The sequence below is a fragment of the Oreochromis aureus genome, linkage group 19 (genome assembly GCF_013358895.1).
Source record: "Oreochromis aureus strain Israel breed Guangdong linkage group 19, ZZ_aureus, whole genome shotgun sequence".
Taxonomy (NCBI): domain Eukaryota; kingdom Metazoa; phylum Chordata; class Actinopteri; order Cichliformes; family Cichlidae; genus Oreochromis; species Oreochromis aureus.
The window spans coordinates 24,931,969-24,950,334 of NC_052960.1; the positions used below are offsets into that span (position 1 = coordinate 24,931,969).

At 37.9% G+C, this 18,366-nt stretch overlaps 2 protein-coding genes across 4 annotated transcripts; one reads left to right on the forward strand and one right to left on the reverse strand.

Moving 5' to 3' along the window:
- Window positions 1-328: 328 nt before the first annotated feature.
- On the reverse strand, window positions 329-8,482 carry si:dkey-196h17.9. 2 transcript variants are annotated; one of them, XM_039603029.1, is made up of 12 exons: window positions 8,426-8,482; window positions 8,048-8,338; window positions 6,776-7,070; window positions 6,077-6,158; window positions 4,463-4,567; window positions 4,010-4,110; window positions 3,793-3,894; window positions 3,493-3,619; window positions 3,297-3,401; window positions 3,038-3,193; window positions 2,790-2,911; window positions 329-2,015 (listed from the first exon to the last, which is right to left on the reverse strand). In XM_039603029.1, the coding sequence occupies exons 2-12, from the start codon at window positions 8,139-8,141 to the stop codon at window positions 1,874-1,876; spliced, it is 1,431 nt and encodes a 476-aa protein (XP_039458963.1). In that variant the 5' UTR covers window positions 8,142-8,338; window positions 8,426-8,482; the 3' UTR covers window positions 329-1,873. The 2 variants fall into 2 exon arrangements, with proteins under 2 accessions (XP_039458963.1, XP_039458962.1); XM_039603028.1 differs by having other exon boundaries at window positions 6,077-6,161.
- A 3,326-nt stretch (window positions 8,483-11,808) lies between these two features.
- Window positions 11,809-17,271, forward strand: LOC116331045 (protein FAM216A). 2 transcript variants are annotated; one of them, XM_039603112.1, is made up of 7 exons: window positions 11,809-11,960; window positions 12,064-12,091; window positions 13,284-13,399; window positions 13,620-13,746; window positions 13,966-14,137; window positions 14,872-14,954; window positions 16,208-17,271. In XM_039603112.1, the coding sequence occupies exons 2-7, from the start codon at window positions 12,088-12,090 to the stop codon at window positions 16,327-16,329; spliced, it is 624 nt and encodes a 207-aa protein (XP_039459046.1). In that variant the 5' UTR covers window positions 11,809-11,960; window positions 12,064-12,087; the 3' UTR covers window positions 16,330-17,271. The 2 variants fall into 2 exon arrangements, with proteins under 2 accessions (XP_039459046.1, XP_031609426.2); XM_031753566.2 differs by lacking the exon at window positions 14,872-14,954.
- The last annotated feature ends 1,095 nt before the right edge of the window (window positions 17,272-18,366 follow it).

An 18,366-nucleotide genomic window follows, 5' to 3' on the forward strand; every position in this document is an offset into this window, starting at 1 on the left:
GGGTTTGAGTAATAATATGTCTGTCTGTCATCGTCTCCAAATCTGGACCTGTATGCCTGCATCAACAGTATACACATGGCTTTAAAGGGCTGGGTTTATAGCTGAAGAAGAGAAATATCCATAGTGTTACAAAACATAATAAACTTGCTGTTTATCTAAAGATTCGTCAGATTTTTCTCCATATGAAAACTACAACATGGGACCAGCTCTGCAAAGGAAGTCTCGTTTCAGTATGGTGATGTTGGTCTCCATCTAGTGGTGTTTGCTGGTGGTGCAAAGACTATACTGCCATTTGTTTTTAAATTGAAGTTTATTCATCACAGTCAGTCTTTAGCAACAGAATGATCGTGGGAATGTACAGAATCATTTCTTTCATGAAGAAAAGTCATTGAACAGAGAGCCTTAAAACTATAAACCATAAACTAGAGCTCATGGAGTAGGTTCACGCAAAGTAGCAGGTAAAAATTAAAGCAATTTCAGAACGTTGAGATTTTGTGTAGAAGGCACATACTTTTAAAAAAAAATCTGAGGAACAGTACACAGTTCAAAGAAAATTCAGAATTATTAAGGACAACAAAAGTCAGGTTTCTTCAACAGAAATAGAACAAAGAAACTGCATTAAAACCATACATTCCCATATCCTGGAAACAGTATAAGCCACATTTGAGACACTACAGCAATCTATCAGCTAGTCTGCTGACTGCAGACTTTAACTGAGGAGATTTTTTTTGCAAGGCTACATGGATCATGGCTTTCTAGCAACAGACTCGGTATTTCCTGGGAGATTGTTTTTCATCCTTTCTGCCAGAGAAGCTACGGTCAAAGGTTACAACTGAAAGAAGGCTAAAATTTTTCTAGATGCCCAAAGATTACATCTAAGCAACACTTTCATTTAAGGGAATAACACAGCTGCAGTCATGCCTTCACTGTTCCATTAACCTGCACATTCACACTCGTACAGTTTTGTGGTAACTTTACTTCACAGCCTGGACTGTAGCAACTGTGTTGCATTCAGCCTGTGTTATATTATTACACTCATCATATCTATTTTTAATTATTGCTTGTTTTTCTTGTTCAAAATTCGCAGTTCAGGAAGTGTTTCTGTTGTAAGTAGTGGTCATCAGCAGAAAAATGAGGCCAAAGCTGAAGTGGCAAAAATTGCAGTTCCTCTAAGTCCCACTTGAGGCTGGCTACAAAAGGAAGTCAATCCCCATCAGGGGGCAGTGATGACTTACAGGTGTCCTTACACAGGCAGCTCATGCTTGTCTGACTCATCCACAACATTAAACTGGACCTTTGCGCATGCTGTTGGCTCCTTTTTTGAGAATTTTTAATGGAATTTGTAATATTACAGCTTGCTAGGCAATAGAAACAATCCCAGGAGCTCATGCTTCATTATCAGACAATGAGGTTTTACATGTTTATTAACAAGGCAGGAGCAGTCTCAGTGAAGATAACGGAATAATAGGTGGGCCTTTAAATCGCCTCACTCTGTACAAATGTATGTTTGTACCTTCATAAATAAAATGTAATAAATATTACAAATATTTTTTTTAAAAAACATGATCTAAACATTTCTTTTACTAACTGCAGTAAACAAAGCAAATTCAAGTACATAAACAACCATGGCTGTTGTTTACTGTAATACCCAGTAAGAGTAAAAAACACACATTTTCCTTTTAATAAGCTGCTACTAAATGTCACTAAAAAGCTCTTTGACCAAAACTTTTTTGTGCCATTTAAAATTGCACAGCTTATAATGCTCCCTCAGCCAAACGCTACCTGCTGTCTTTTTTATGTTTCATAAACAAACATGTAACAATCAGCATTTATCTTTTTGTTGCGCTTCATCCCGTGTTGCCCAACTAAGCCTTCACCAGCAGGTAAGACAGGAGAAACAGGACCTGCAAATAGGTCTGGATTCACTGCCGGGAAGAGCGTCCAGTACCTCGTTGACATCGCCATTAGAAAGACCCTTCCACTTCAGCAACTTGTTCAGGAACTTGAAGTCCTCACTGTAGTCAAAGAAGAAACCCCACAAAGTTAGTAACACATAAATTATTCTGTTAGACAGATCTATTCATTTAAAAGAGTTTTTCTTTTCTTTTATACAGTGAAGAGCAATATTTACAAGATTAAAAGTATAAAATAAGGCATCTAGAAAAGATGTTTTCCTTGATGACCTCTTTGCACACTGTCTTAGCCAGGTCATCTGGAAGGATGAGCTAAACTGCGCACAACTGTTTTATGCCAAGTGTTTGCATCCAAAAAAAATAGACATGAGGGGTGTTTGACGAATTGAGAATATAGCTTCTCTGCTGGGGAAGTCTGTTTTATACGTGCAAGCTGGTAAGACGTACCTTACTAAAAACGAGTGAATGAAGCACAAATTTGTGTGCATTTTCAAGGGGCGTGTAGCAATGACACTGTTGACTGTCTGATCAAATAGGTTATCTATGGAAGCTCCTAATTATCATCTATAGTTATATTTAAATTTGTTTTACAGCAGTGAAATAGTCATATCAAGAAAAATCCTTAGGGCCCTTGAAAGACAGAGATCCCATGGTCTCTTGGTGAAAATGGGTTTCACAACCAGTTGGTCAGTTATGTTGCTTCCTGTCCTTGCCATTGCTTTGGTTGCAAGCAGATTGCTGTGGTTGCCCATAGTTTGCCCTTTGCATGGAAGAAGCTTACTTTGACTTACATTTCCGGCTTGTGTCAAATTGCACTACGGTTTCATGGTTAGCTTGTGAGTGTTTGAAAATAAGTCTGGCAAGAAAGTGTTTTACCTGTTTTTGAAATAGTCCTGCTGTAGACGTCCCATTATTATCTTCAGTGCATCAATGGATGTGCAGTCCAACACCTCTTGGATGCCCAGCAGCATCGTGTGCCACTCGTGGACACCAGGAGCCTGATAAATCACAAACAAGTATAACAGGAATTCATGTCAAGGTTAAGATTTTTTTTTCAGTTGCTCCTTTGGTAAAATGTCATTCACATAACAATAAGCAGACTGTTTGCAACTTGTTGAACTCACCAAGAGTGAAATGCTCTTGTGAAGATGGTTTGCATCTTCATGTATTCGTTCACCAATATTAGAAGTCCATCGACACTTCAGGGTTCTCTTCTTGTTTGTTATAAGATGTTCGAGATAAGTACGGGCGATGATCTTATAGGCCTCATCCACCACCACCTGAGACACATAAAGACAATATGAATGCAGTTTAACTGAATCGGTTTAAAAAAAACAACTACAGGTAAATTTGTGTATATTTGACAGCTGGGAATTTTCTTACTTTTTGCTCATCCATAACATAGGGCCGTTTGGGGAAATGATTGTAAACACTATCAAGAAAGTTGTTCAAGTTGCTGTCCGATCTGAAGAAATCTTTAAAGTGGTTCTGCCGGACAGAAAATGGCATATTAATAGAAGAAAATATATTTACCTATATATATATATATTTTAAATCTGTGGTTAGGATGGATAGATACCTCTGCAATAATAGTTATAATTTCCATCAGGAATGTTAAAGTAGACTGCTCCAGGTTCTCCAGTGTTTCCACAGTTTCTTTGACAAGAGAAGGTGTGACTCCCGTACCAGTAGTCTGAGCATACTTCCTGAAAGAAACAGCATAAAATATTTCTAAAACAGGCATCAGCTATGATCATCATGTTCTACAGCATGTTAAGCCTTCAAGTAGATATCCAGTGGTGAGTAAGTATTTTGATTAAATTATAGGGCTCAAAAAAACTGAATTAACATTTGCCACAGAAACACAGAAAGCACTCACCTGAGTTCCTTACATGTTTTCAGTGTTTTGAGGAAGTGTATCATTTCTGGGTTGTCAGTTTCTGCCCTTTTTTTAAGATCGACATACTGCTCTTCACTGTACCTACAAACCAAAGAGAATACACAGTAAAAAAAAATTCAACATGCTGAGTTTCATCAAATCTCAAAATCTCAGACGTGGTGAATCACCTATTTCTGAAGAAAAAATAAAGACTCACCTCTTGACAAATGTTCGAAACTCTTGGAAAGAAATTTCTTGCACTTCATTGTGCAGTTCTGGAAGGAGATTTTGTGCTTCTCTGGGTACGGCATTAATACACTTCAAGAGGGACAAATAATATGATAGGTGATTAACAGCTTTTCACTATTTACAACTGAAATTTCAAATAAACTTTCTTTGCAATGATCTACCAGAACATTTTCTATAATTTCACAGAAAACTTTTATCATTCCTGTCTGTTTACTACAGCAGCATTTCTCTGTCATGCAGAAAAACTGAGACATACTGTTAACATTGTATTTTCAGCTAGCTCAGGGACTAAATCCATAAACTTCATTAGACTGACAAAAAGGGGAGTCTCACTGGTTCACCCCACTTAAGGTCAAAGTGCTGTATGTGACCTATGATGTAAAATTTATCTGACGTTCCTGCTTAAGAGCATTTCTCTTACCTGGATAGTGTCCACATAAAGTTTAACATAATCTTCTTCTATGCAGCTTGCAGCTATGCCGGTCTCATTCTGCAGGATTTTGTCCAGGGACTCTCTGATCTCTTTCTGTGGACAAAAACAACACAGAAGTAGACTGTAAGCTTACTTTCTATCAGGCATACAATCTGAGATATTACTGGGGAAACACCATGTCCCAAACTAGAAATGTAACTTTGCATATTTTTGATGAAGTGAGCCCTGAGGCCAATTTTGCTCATGTCAGTTGAGGTTAACTCTAGTGGCCATTTTGGTTCAGAGTAGTTTGGTTTCTATTTTGTACATTTATACTGCTGAGAGGATGGACACTAATGATCTGTACTGTAGCACCACTTTGAGGTTGTTGCTTTCATTTAAACGTGTCATTGAGGAATCTGACAGACTTACTGAGTGACTGTTTCTTTCAGCAGGCTGTTGATATCAGATTTTCCACACTTGTGGTTCGGTGAACTACCTCATCAACTACTGTCGGGCCTGTTTTTTGTGTTTTTTTACAGATTATTGTAATTTCAGTGGTGTTTCTGTTCCTTTTCTTCTTGTGACATCTGATTGGGCTAAAGTTTTGGAAAGTCAAGTCAACTTTGAGCACTTTTAGTACCTGCATGACTCCTACACATACTTAAAATGTATAAACCACTTTGCTTACTAACTCATATTCAAAGAAGACTCAATGAAGTAATGCAAATACTACATTTAGAAACATTTTCATTTCCAGTTCATTTATATGGCGATCATAAGCCAGTCTACTTGTGAACAGGGGCTGAGATTGTGGCTCTTTTTTTTCTCAACTACTTCTATGCATCTGTTCTTTGATCTGGTTAAGGCCTGAGGTTGATCACACCTTTCAAACCAGAGAGCAACACTGCCACCAAAGGGATTGTGGGGAAAGTGTTACACTTCCAGGAAATAACTTGGTCCCACAGCTGTGGTTTATACTGGCGCACAATAACAACCTCTGCGTGAGAAGTGTTGAGAGAGGTGGGACAGATAGAGACTGAAGTCCCACTGGCTTACCTCAAACAGAGTTTGTGTGCGTTTGCTAATCATCATTATTTTTAATCACAGATAACTCAAAATACAAGTTGGGTCAATATGTTAAATGAGAAATGTGATTTGTGTAGTGAAAACGTTTCGATCTTGTGTCTGTAGACATGATCTAGCTTTGACCTTGGCATAATAGTGTCAGGAATGTGAAGCATTAGAAATGTGTCACCAACCCATGATTATACATGTTTTTGAACAAGACTTGGATAAACACAAAATCATAATTTATTTGTGATTTTGCTGATGGTTAAGTATGTTTAATGCTGATGCTTATATTGAATATACCTGATATTTGGGTATTTAAAATAACCAAAATAACTAATAGTGATTGTAAAGACACACCTGACTACACAGAGGCTGTGTAGAAAACAACCTTGAACGATATCAGTGTGTGTGTGTGTGTGTGTGTGTGTGTGTGTGTGTGTGTGTGTGTGTGTGTGTGTGTGTGTGTGTGTGTGTGTGTGTGTGTGTGTGTGTGCCACGAAAGAATGTCTAGCTTATAAAATGTATGATAAGTTATATAGGTATTCTTACCTGCACACTTTGAAGCAGCTTCTCCTTTGCCTTGTCTTTCCATTCACAGAACAGCTTTTGGTCTGAACTAAAAAGCACCTCCCTGCTTGGAAAGTACCAGAAAATACCCACATCAGAAGTGAGCACCAGCATCTGTTAATAGCTAACGTTCAGACAAGAGACAAATACTTTCAATCCTAATTCCCTATTGATATGATGAAACCTGCTTTAACATTTTAATTGCCTGTTTTTGAAATAACAGGTTGAAGATGTGGTGAATAACAATGAATAAAAACAGACTGAACCAGTTTGCTATATGCCAGGATTTTATAACAAATCTCTGCATTTATGCTTAAATTTTGAACGCATAAAACAGAAATAACACACTGAATTAATCCGAGAGCTCTAGAAGGAATGATCAGTAGGTTTTCTTACCTTTTTGTGCTTAACTATAAATTTGAACGGTAGTTTTCATAGATGTATGTGAATTGTGACTAGATTGGTTGTTATATAGTTACTTAGGTCTTACTGACCATTCAAAATGCTCATTTGCATATTCTGGCATCTGGGCTGGAAGAGCCACCCAACAACCAGCTAAACAACCAAGTGCATCATTGATTTGATCTTCACCAAATCTATATTTAAAGGTACAAATACACAAAACAGCACTGAGCTGTTGTGGCTAGTTAAACAAATAAAAGTAAGCTGGCACATAAATACCTCAGATATTTATGTTGGACCCAGTCCATCAGTTGCAGGCATTGCTTGACAGAGTTGATCACCTGGAGCACTTTGTGCAGGATTTTGAATGTCTGAGGGTTGGACCAATCAATGACACTCTCTTGTCCCAAATTAGGCTCTGTGAGGTTGTACAGGCTTTCAGAGGACACCCCAAGATGCTGAACGAGTTCCATAAGTGACATGCTTTGTTGTCTCTGCATGGATTGCTCCTCTGCAGTGTTAAAGGAGTTCTGGGCCAATGGGTTCTCCCACCCATGACATGCACAGTCATGTCCTATGAAAGAGCCAGAAAGAACAAACAAACATGTGAACTCTCATTTGTTTCATGTTTTGACTTGATCCAAGCCAAATGAAGGGGTTACATATTATATTTCATATTATTTTTTCTGATAAAAAGGGGCACCGTGTCAGACGAGGTAAGGTGAAATTCTTGCTGTGACTTGGCCAAGACACGCGACAATGAGCCTATCAGAGTTTGCCAGCTTCTAAAAGCCTGGGTGATGTAATTGTGAAGGAATGAAGTGCCAGAGACTACGCAATTTATCAAACTCATCCTTACTCCTGATGCTCTTTCCATTTGAGCTCAGGTGATTTTTTTCCCCATCAATACAACTGAGTCTACCACTGAGTTGGTCCCTTTGAGCAGGACTAATAGATGTCAGTTTTAACATTGCTGATAGTCACCTGATCACACTGGTTATGAGTCTTATTGTCTGCTTCCTTTAACCTTGACATTCCATTTGTAGTTTGTGGCTAGTTTTTTGCTACAGTGCACGGTTTCTCACTTAATCATATCCAAACATAAAATTCGCTTTGTTTTCGGATAGGAGGAAGTAAAACCAGCACTTATGATTAATTAATTTAAGTATGCACTTGATTAGATAAGTAGTCAGCCTCTACACTTATCGATATTAACTTGGGAATGCATGTTGGAACATATTTGTTCTGGTTTGTTTGGGAATACCCTGCATACCTGAGGCTAAGCTGCGCTACAGTTTGATGCTCTGATTTCCAAATATTGCAACGTCACTTTGTTGCCGCTTCAGCAACTACAGTTTGTGCTGCTCATGTGTTAAACTAGTTTTTATTTCTGAGTTAATGGCCTATCAGTAACAATCAGTCAATAAATAGCAATCATTTCAAACACATATAAAATAGCCAGTCCGTGGATGATTCCAGTTATTACTCCTTGCTACATATAAACCATACAGATGAAGGATTCCCACAGTAATAATAGTAAAGCGCTCTTACCATCTTGGATGTTGTTGTTATTTTCTATTAAAGGTTTCTTGCCCTCACTCATCCGAATCTTCTTCTTTCTGCTGAATATCGAGATCTTCTTCATATCGACTTTTAACAGCTCGCTCTTTTAGCAAAGACGATGCTTGAACACCTGTTGTGTCACGTTTCAGTAATGCGCTCTCCTGCCCCGGCTAGTGTTTGAGTGTGTCAGCGCTCTGCGCTGTGGAGCTTATAAAGCAGTCGAAGGGATTTTCCAATAGCATCACTCCGACTGTACGAAATGTTTTCGTTTTACTCGATCTGTAAAACGAAAGCCACTGCATCATTTGACATCATCATAACAGCAATGATGCAATGTGCAATAATAATAACAATAATAATACCTACAACTCGCTGAAGAAAGCCCGTTGTCCTCCTTTCGTGAAATTTGTGAAAACATCCTAACATTTAAATAATATATCACTTTGGGGGGCTAATGTGTGAATACTGTGGTAACACATTGCTGAATGAGCCATTGTACAGTATAAAACTAGTCCCACTTTAACCTGCACACATGAAAACTACATGAAATCTGTTCATCAAGAATCAGTCAAAGAAATGTCAGCTGAGACGCTGAACTGTGCTTTATATACACACTGTGTGTACATATTACATGTGCAACCTACAATTATGTAGTAACCTTAAAAAAGCAACAGCAGGAAAGTGAGTTGGAGTCATTCTTTGGCTCTGCCCTTAGGACTTTGTCTATAAATAACTATCAATGCCAATGTAATGAATCAGAGTGAAAAGAAAAAAAAAGAAAGTGTGTTCTGCTTGCTAACATGTTGTTAATGAAAGGCATGCAAAGTAAAGTAAAACTGCAATACTGATTTATGTTGAACATAACAGACATTTTTAATCTGTAAAGTAGCAGACAAAATATGGCAACAGGTACACTATATGTACAGGAGTACTGGGCCACACCTCTTCGAATTCAGGTGTTTTTGGCCCTAAAACTGTTTAAAATCACCTGGCTTGCAGTCTGCTTTTACAAATATTTGTGAAAGACTAGTTTTTCTAAAGAGCTCAGTGAATTTGAGTGTGTTCTATAATGTGTCACCATTAAAACAAGTGAGTTTGTGAAATTTCTGTGGGTGATATTATTGCAAAAGTGGAAGTTTTTGGGAACCACAGCAAATGGCAGACCAAACAAAGATACAGATGAATTGCTTAGTGCGTCTGACATTAACATCAGCATGAAAACTGTGCACCAAGAGCTTCTTCCCACACCGCTTCTGTGGGTGTGAAACATAGCTGGCCCAGAATTTTTCTCATGTAAGTGTAGCTTAATTCTCGTGCACTGTTAAACTTTTCAAGCCGAACAACGTAGACGAAACACTTACGTAACGTCATTTACATGTAACGTCAATAAGGTACGTGCACCTGTAATGTAGACATAACATAGATGTAACATACACATAATGTACACTTACATGAAATATACATACATGTACATGTAACATGCAGGTAGAAGATAATGTACATGTAATGTCAACAAGATACACGAAAGTGCAACGAAGACATGTCACTGTTCAATTTGAAAATAAAATAAAAACTTAAATCAATTGTTACATGGTAACTGTAGCCCTGTCTCAGATCTTTATTTTCTCAGCATTCAAACATTTCATGATTTAGTTGGTTTAACAGATCTTAACTGATTTTTAACACACTGAGGATAGACGTGTTTGTATTTCAGTAGTTTTAGATCTGCAGAAGTCAAAATTTGAACAGTGGATCCTTGAGGATCTGTTCTTTGTTACTCTTTAACTATCTTTAATACAAATACAGATCTTTTAAACCTTCCCAGAATTAGTTTTCAGTTAGTGTGCTCCTGTTCTTTGGAACAAGCTGTCTGCTGACATGAGGTCAAACAGAGCTGTGTCTACATTCAAAAACAAACTCAGAACCTCTTTATTCTCACAGGCTGATATTTAATTACTGTGTGCCTTTCTAAAGTTTGTTTGGTTGATTCCATTGCCTTGAGTCATAGTAGACCTACATAGGTTTTTAGGTTTTATGTTAAGTGTAATGAAATGTACTATATTAAAAAATTACCGTTGTCACTGCCACTGTTTGCAACAAAGTACAACTCTCCAGTGCTGTATCTCATTTTGATGATGAATTGAAAGTCAGGAACCAGCAACTGGATGAGAGGTGTGTGAGAGAGAGAGACTAGGAGTGGACTTGGGAGTGGAATTTCCCCAGAAAAACCCTTTCCCAAGTGGCACACTGTGGTACTGCAGAAGGCCTTTTGAAATGGTTTTTCCAAGGGGGCTGCCTGGGATACAACAGTTTTAACTAGTTGTTGTGAGTCAAAGGAACATCCACAGGAATGCGAGAACCCAAGGTTTCCAAAAGAACAATGCCTCTTAACGAGATGATCAGTGTTATTTTTAATATTCGCTAAAAATTGCTTTGAAAAATGCTTAATTATGAATCATTAAAGGGATTCAATTTATAGAGAAGCAGTAGTTATAGTTAATCATATCAGTCTTGAATAAATATAATCTGAAAAGGTATTTTATTCACTTTATACATGCCATGCATTATTTACTTTCTTTATGGCAGTCCTCCTTGTCCAGGAGGATATTTAATGTGTTTACTCTGTGTCTACATTGTACATGAGGCTGAATTTTATTTAACTTACTCTATAATGTGCAAATAATCTTGTAAAATATTAGCTCCCTTTTATTTATTTTTCAGTCACCCAACTGATGATGCTCAGTCTTTCTGTTAAGCCATCACATTTTACAGTTGCCTCTGTGAGCCAATGAAACTGGCTGCATTCAAATTTTTAAATTTCCCGCGGTTGTTGATGCTGCTTGCTGCAAACCGTTTACCTCAACTAATTACAGTGGGTGTGTCTAATTCTGCAAACCTTGAGGAAATTTCCATTACAAACATTTTCTGGAGAGAAAGCTGTTATGAACATGGGGGGGATTATCCCTGCATGGGCGTGCACAACAGCAAGCAGACGATCTGGATAATCCCCTCACTGCCGGCAAACTTGAATGGTAAAACAGTCACAAGCAGTCCGCATTTTTATTTGATGCATGCTTTAATACAATAAATCTGATTGTTTGGGTTAAACATTATTGCATGGACTGAAAATACAACTTAACACCCACTGACTCTTTGGGGTATCTAAGTGGGAGCTGAGTCATCAAGAGATAAAAGAGCTCCAATAGTTACATGAAAGTACCGAAAATACTGTACAAAGCTTCACTGTGGAGACAAGACCTCACCTTATTTATGGGCCTCTCAGAGTCTGATAGCTTCAAATGTATTGAAGAATTATGATTGTTTGAAAATGTTGGATCATTCCAGGAAAGAAAACTGCAACAACAGCACAAATGAACAAACAAAGAAATCATTAAACAGACAGTTGCAATGAAAGAGGGAGGCCATGAGAGTACCATGGGAGTCTACAGGGACTGATTTGCTTTTAGAGAAAGCCTCGAGTAGCCACTCCAAGAACTGGAGTGGTGCATACGTAAAATAATATAATAACCACAGCCCGATGCTGCTGCTTTTTTCCAAGGATGTCAGTGTACTCTTTGTCCATGCTGAGCATTACAGGACATCTTTAGGTTACAGTTACCAGCATTAATTTAAACACCATATCTTCCTTTCAGTTTATAATTACAACATCTTAGAAAGGATACACCCACTGTCCAAAGTCCTTAGAGCAGACCGCCTCTTTTCTTTGATTATCTAGGCTGGCCTCAGTGTGGACGATATGTGTTAAAGGTAAGGTAAACTGGCTGCTGCTGCTTGTGCACGGACTATTTGGCTTTGTGTACAGTTTCATACTGAAAAAGCAAGTGAAATCTGCAGAAAACCAGGTGTTCCATGGGATCCAGCATAATGAGACTATGCCAAGGTAAAGTAATGTCTGAAATTTAATCCATGTCAAAGTGAACATGCCATCTTTATTGCATTTATTTTATTTTCATGTTAATATAACTCATACATTTCTGTTGCAGGTTTATTTTGATGCATCAGTGAAAATGGGTATGTGTAAATTTTTGCATATTATTAAAAATGAACAAGTAAGCAGTAAAAAAATGAGCAGAATTATGAAGAAACTCACAGAGTGACCCCACTCCACTGAACCCTTCTGCATATTGAATCCCTTGCATCCTGCCTATTTCAGTTTTTTTTCCTTGGGTTAGATTTCAGATATGCATGCACTACTTCCATGGTTAAATAAACCAAACATATTATATCTTGTCTGCACTGAAACTTGAGAGGAAGGTTTTTGTTATTGAGGACATGGAGGGGATCAGTGGAAACCAGGTGAAATCCCACACCTGAATCTGACCGCGGTCAGGCCTGATAGGTAACAGGAAGAAAGCTCACTTGTGCTGATTTTTAATTAGAAGTCCTTTTGGTTTGACAGTGTAACTGAGCCCATGTGCAAATCTCTTGGTTCCTGCAGACTAAGATGACCTATATGACCTAATATGACCCAGGTCAATTTGACCTACTTTGACCTACTCCCTTAATTAACTTTCATATCAAATTTTGAACTACAGATCTATTTAGAATGTATAAATACCTGACATTAAGACATGGATGAAGAATGCTTAATTAATAAGAATTAATGAGTTTTTGAACATCTACTGTTGCATGATATCATGTCCTGTTTTACCTAAGACATGATAACCTTCACCTGTTGCCTACTGGTGGTGGTCAGTGGGCCCAGTGGCGCCAGTGTCCGGCAGCCTCGCCTCTGTCAGTGCAGCCCAGGGCAGCTGTGGCTACAATGTAGCTTACCATCACCAGTGTATGAATGGGTGAATGACTGAATGTAGTGTAAAGCGCTTTGGGGTCCTTAGGGACTAAGTAAAGCGCTATACAAATACAGGCCATTTACCATAAAAATTGTAATCTTTTTGTCTTCTGTTTTAAATTTTCATTTTTCAAATTACAAACACGATTATTTTGCATGTCCTATCGGTCAATGTGGAGTCACTTTGAGTATCTTTGTAGCTATTTTGCATCTCTAACGTTGCCTTTTGTCACAGTCACAGAAGAGCTGGTCTGTACCTGTGCATTATTTCCTGCTTAATTTATTCAGTCTCTGTTTCATCTGAAGCCTCCATAGACATTTAGTTCCTCACATCCTGCCTCTAAGTAAAAATGTCATAATCCTCAAATGTAACTTTTTCCAAATTACTGTCTGTTCTCTATTTACTAACAGAATTTCAAACTAGTGCTGGAAACGTCAACAGTGGTTTGAAAATCAGCAGACCAGCCGATCAACGCCTAACAGATATACAAATCCCCACAAGTGTGACTACAGCCTCATTTCTGAAGGTAAATTGTTGATCGTATTGGCTATAGACCATTTTTGTCCACTGTAATCAGCAAATAATGTGCCCGCATCATAGTCAGAGGACTTTAGAAGCACTGGCAAAGCATACATTTATGTTTCTTCTGTAACTTCTGTAACATCCACACCTAACCGTGTTTGCACATGTGGATTCATATGTTCAGTGTGGATCCTAGTGAAAAGTGATCTCTGCCTGCCTCTTAGCATACAGCACTAACACCAGCTCAGAGGAAGTATCTGTACAGCATTGCAGCTTCCTATAGCACTGAGCATGTCCGGAGCCTCGTCACCCAGCACTACATGAACGTGCAGTACAGGTGTATACGAGCAGGTGAGAAGAACCAAAACAAAATAAAATAAATAAAATTCAAATGTAACTTCTTGTTATACGCTATGTCTATGTTTTTCTAAACAATTTGTAAATCACTTTCACTGCTAAGCATCTGACTTAACCTGTCACAATCCTTTACAGTGAGTCAGTGAGCAACATAACGGCTTTCACACTGTGGTTTGTTTTGTATCTTTGTTTTGTCTTTGTGCCAAATCATAGACTACAACCACAAACAAGACTTACTTGAGGCTTCTGTAGCCTCACCTGGGAACGACAGAGAGGATCATCTATCAAAAACGCAATCAGAAGTTTCTTCAAGGTCAAAAAACAAGAGCAAGATCAGTGCTAGACTTTCTGGAAAACCCTCTCTCCCAAAGAACAAAGAAGCCAGGTGAGACGTGGGCTATCAAGTGATAGCTTAAGTTACAATATTTTAAATATCCTAAGGATCATCACTTTATTTTATCCCACCTTATTTCCCTTTTAATGTGTCTGCCTAACAGCCTTACACATCTGAACTAGTCTGCACATGTAGATAATTATAGTTGTCACACATGGAGGTTTTGAAAGCACTTAACAAGCAGCTCATTTCCATGTTTACTTTTCAGACTTGCAAAGAGTTAAAATGAAAACTTTTTGCCACAATATTTAGCTCATCTTTATATTTTTTAAAATGTAAAATATAAGAACCATCATTTCATGGTAATTTATACTGTAAAGTTCCCAATACATTATAGATAGGAACTCCAGAATCCCAAGCAAACAACTGGCAACAGTGTGGAGAAAAAAAAAAAAAAATCCCCTTGGGTTGGAAATTACCGACTAAGGAAAGCAAAGAGAGAAAAACACTGAGAAAGGAAAAACAACAAAAGGAAAAACTATTAATTTAAAAAACATAAATAATATTATTTAATGATAAAGAATTCTCAGTTCAATGCAGTTTTATTTATATGCTGCAAAATCACAACAGCAGTTGCATCAAAGTGCTTTATATTGTAAGGTTAAGATCTTACAATAATACAGAGAACTTAAGAAGACTTCATTCAAAATGAGAACATTGAAAATAGTTTTTAAAAAGAAAGAGAAGTCAATAAAACTTTTAATGTAACATATCTGAAATTGCAGGTCCTTTAATACATCTGCATCAACACATAGAAAGGCTAAGAAGGGGACATTGTCACAAACACAGAGAAGGAAAAGTCCAAGGAGTAAGTCAGCAAAACATTTGGAATTATTTGGAGCTTTCTTCAAAAATGTTATATTTTAGTTTACAATCATCTGTGAACTAAAAATTCACTGGACACTGTAATTAATTACACCCGTTCAACTGCTCATAAACACAAATACATGGCAATATGCACGCATAAACTCGCAAGTGGTGCCAAGTCACTGCATTAAGGCATGCACACATGGTTAAATAACCTGCTGAAGTTCAAACTGAGGCTCAGAATAAGGAAGAAAGGTGACTTTTGTAACTTTGAACATGGCATAGTTTTTGGTGACAGAAATGGCTTCAGAAATGGCTGATCTAATGGGATTTTCCCACACAGCATCTCTAGGCTTTACAGAGAATGTTTGAAAACGAAAGTATTCAGTGAGAGGCAAAATGAAAATGCCTTGTAAATGCCAGAGGTCAAAGGAGAATGGCCAGACCAATTTAAGCTGATAGGAAGGCAACAGTAACTCACAAATCAGATTGTTTCAACCCAGATATGCGGAAGAGCATCTCTAAATATACAACACATCAAACTTTGAGGCACATGGGCTACAGCAGCAGACTGGGTGACTCTCCTGTAGCTAAGAACAGGAAACTGATGGCTCACCAAAATTAGACAACAGAAGACTGAAAAAAGGTTGTCAAGTCTGATGGGTCTCAATTTCTGATGCAAAGTTCACGTCAGAGTTTGGAGTATACAACATGAAAGCATGGCTCCATACTGCCTTGGATCAACAGTATAGGTAGATGCTAGTGCGAGGATATCATTGTTTCATGTTTTTCTTGGCACACTTTTGGTCTTTAGTACTAGCCGAGCATTGTGTAAATGCCACAGCCTACCTGGGTATTGTTAACCATGTCTGACCCTTTATGAGCGCTACATCCCCATGATAGGGTATCATGTTATAAATCATGTCAAACTGGTTTCTTGAACATGACGATGAGTTCACTGTACTCAAATGGCCTCCACTGTCACCAGATCTCAGTCAAGTAGAGGAATTTTTGTAGTGAGATGGGAGATTTACATCATGGATGTTTAGCAACATGGACCAAAGCCTCTGAGCGATGTTTCCAGCACTTTGTTGAAACTTTGCCACAGAGAATCAGCAGTCAGTCCAATCCACTATGAGCAAGGTGTACATAATAAGGCAGCCAGTGAGAGTATGCCAGTTATCAAGAATATTATCAACTATCTTATACATATTCGCTTTCCTCTGTAGAGTTAAACATTTCATTTTTTGCCAGGAGCCAGGATCAGACTGTCAGATGAGGAAGAAGAGCAGGGAAGACCTACTGATTCTCTGAGTGAATGTCTGAGCTCACTCTCTGTGGGAGGATGGGATGGTGACAGCTTATCTGATTTGTGATTCTTTTATAATAATATAGTGAAGCTTTCTGCTACTTAAACGCTACAAAATTCAGTTTCCAGTATAAATACTGTATATACTGATCAGACACTACTGGTGTTTAAAGGAAAGCTTCAAGAATTTTGAATTTAGATTTTCACTTGCATCTAGAAATTGTTTACAGTTATCTGGATCATGCATTATTTGTATTTGTAGAAATAAATACTCTGTATGTGAGCTTCTAAATGTACAGCTGTGTCTGAGTTTTGTGTTGTTAGAATTCCTCCTTATCAGAATGTGTTACTGTTTATCTTTTTTCATTTTTTTAAGCCTATTTAAGCTTTAAAGTATGTTTTATGCATCTGCAAGATCAGTTTTTGTAAGATGTAAAGATGAAGTTAATGTAGCGCCCTCTGTGACTGGGGGAAAGCCTTTGGAAGACTTGATTTCCATGAAGTCACGTGATCGCTACCGTTAAAGAGAGGAATAATGGGAGGTGATTGCGAGTGCCTGTGCTGGCGTGCTTAGTGCTTGGTGCTGGCCACAGGCTCATTAGTATTCATAGCAGATACTGTTTCTTTGGCTGCTTTGGCTGCTTTGGCTGCTTTAAAGAAGAGTTTGTTTTCTTCTTTCAAAATAATGAAGTGTTTTAATTTCATTGGCTCAATGAAGCCGACGTGGATTTTTTTCTTAGTGTTAATGGAAAAAGTTAAGCCTTTTTTCCCTTTTTTTTGCCGCTAGCGCAGGTTTCCCATTGTTGATATGAAACAGATGTTTTGGGACGCATTAGTTGCATAAGTACCTCTGGAATTCAGGAAAGTTTAAAATCTTCAAATTCTTCGCGTGTACTCGACGTCCTGCATGGATGAAAACTCTCTGAGAGAGGCATGGCATTGATGATATGCTGATGTCTGATAACTGTATTATTTTTTTATTTTCACTTGCAATAAACTCATTGACATCTATGTTCTCCATGTGCGATTCTTAAATGTATATGTTTATAGTTGTGTGTGACTGTCTCTTTTGTTTTATCCGGTTAGGAACTTGTATTTTCACTTTAATAGTCGCTGCTATTAATTTCTACTCATCTGTTTTACAGTCCTGTGCAAAACTCTTTAGCCATCCCATCATTTCTTGATATTTTGCAAGAAAAGGCAGCTTTCCTGTCATTTCTTTAGTGTTCAGGAATAGTTCTCCGGGCTTTTTAAAGGACATTCTCGTCTGTTGGCTGTTGTTTCTTCTGTTCTCTGCCAAGATGATCCCACACTGCTTCAGTAATGTTCTGGTGTGGGGTTTGGGGAAGGCCAGTTAATGACTGATGGGTGTTTTTCTGTCTGGGTATCCTTTTACTGAATTGGCAGCGTTTAGGATTATTGTCCTGCTGAAAAATGAAAGTGCTGCCAATCAGATGCTTTCTACATTGTTTTAAATGGTGGATTAAAGTCTGATGATACTTTTCTGCTTTCACATTTCTGTTAACTTTTCACAAGTGGCTGATTTGAACCAAAAATTTCAGATTTCGACTCACCACACCTTAAGACCTGTTGCCACTGATTTTCAGTCCACTTATTCATCAACTGAAGAGTCTCTAGTCCTGTGTCAGGTCTTTGCTAGATTTTTTTTTTCTTCCTTATTTCTTAAAGATGTTTGTCATATCCAAAAAATGTATGCTGTAAATAGATATTTTTAGACCTGCCACTTCTTCTTTTGTCTTCTACTGGTCCAGTTTCCCCAAATTTGTCAAGGCCACACAGCACACCATGCTGAGATATGCCAAGTTTTTAACTGATAGCTTTTTAGGAATCACATTCTTTCGTGCAAAAATACAATTTCATGTCTGTCAGACTGTTTTCTTGGGCATTTTTCGTAGATTTGCCAAGTTGTCTGTTATGTGTAGACACAAAACTGGCTCATCACTTGAGTTAGGGGCCTTTTTTTTAACTATTATTTAAGGTAACCTGAAACCTTATGCAGCCTGTCCATGTTTGCCATGGCCCCGCCAATGATGTTAATATGTGGTTCAAAACAATTTTAATAATCATTTCCACCTTTTTGTAA

Excerpts from the sequence above, each read along its gene's own strand:
- si:dkey-196h17.9 (XM_039603028.1), bottom strand. The coding sequence starts at position 8,141 with ATGAAGAAGATCTCGATATTCAGCAGAAAGAAGAAGATTCGGATGAGT. Across the intron at positions 3,194-3,296 it reads ATGTTATGGATGAGCAAAAA|GTGGTGGTGGATGAGGCCTA; the intron begins GTAAGAAAATTC and ends TATGTGTCTCAG. Across the intron at positions 2,016-2,789 it reads CAGGACTATTTCAAAAACAG|TGAGGACTTCAAGTTCCTGA; the intron begins GTAAAACACTTT and ends CTTTGACTACAG.
- LOC116331045 (XM_039603112.1), top strand. Across the intron at positions 13,747-13,965 it reads GTACAGGTGTATACGAGCAG|ACTACAACCACAAACAAGAC; the intron begins GTGAGAAGAACC and ends GCCAAATCATAG. Across the intron at positions 14,138-14,871 it reads CCAAAGAACAAAGAAGCCAG|GTCCTTTAATACATCTGCAT; the intron begins GTGAGACGTGGG and ends CTGAAATTGCAG.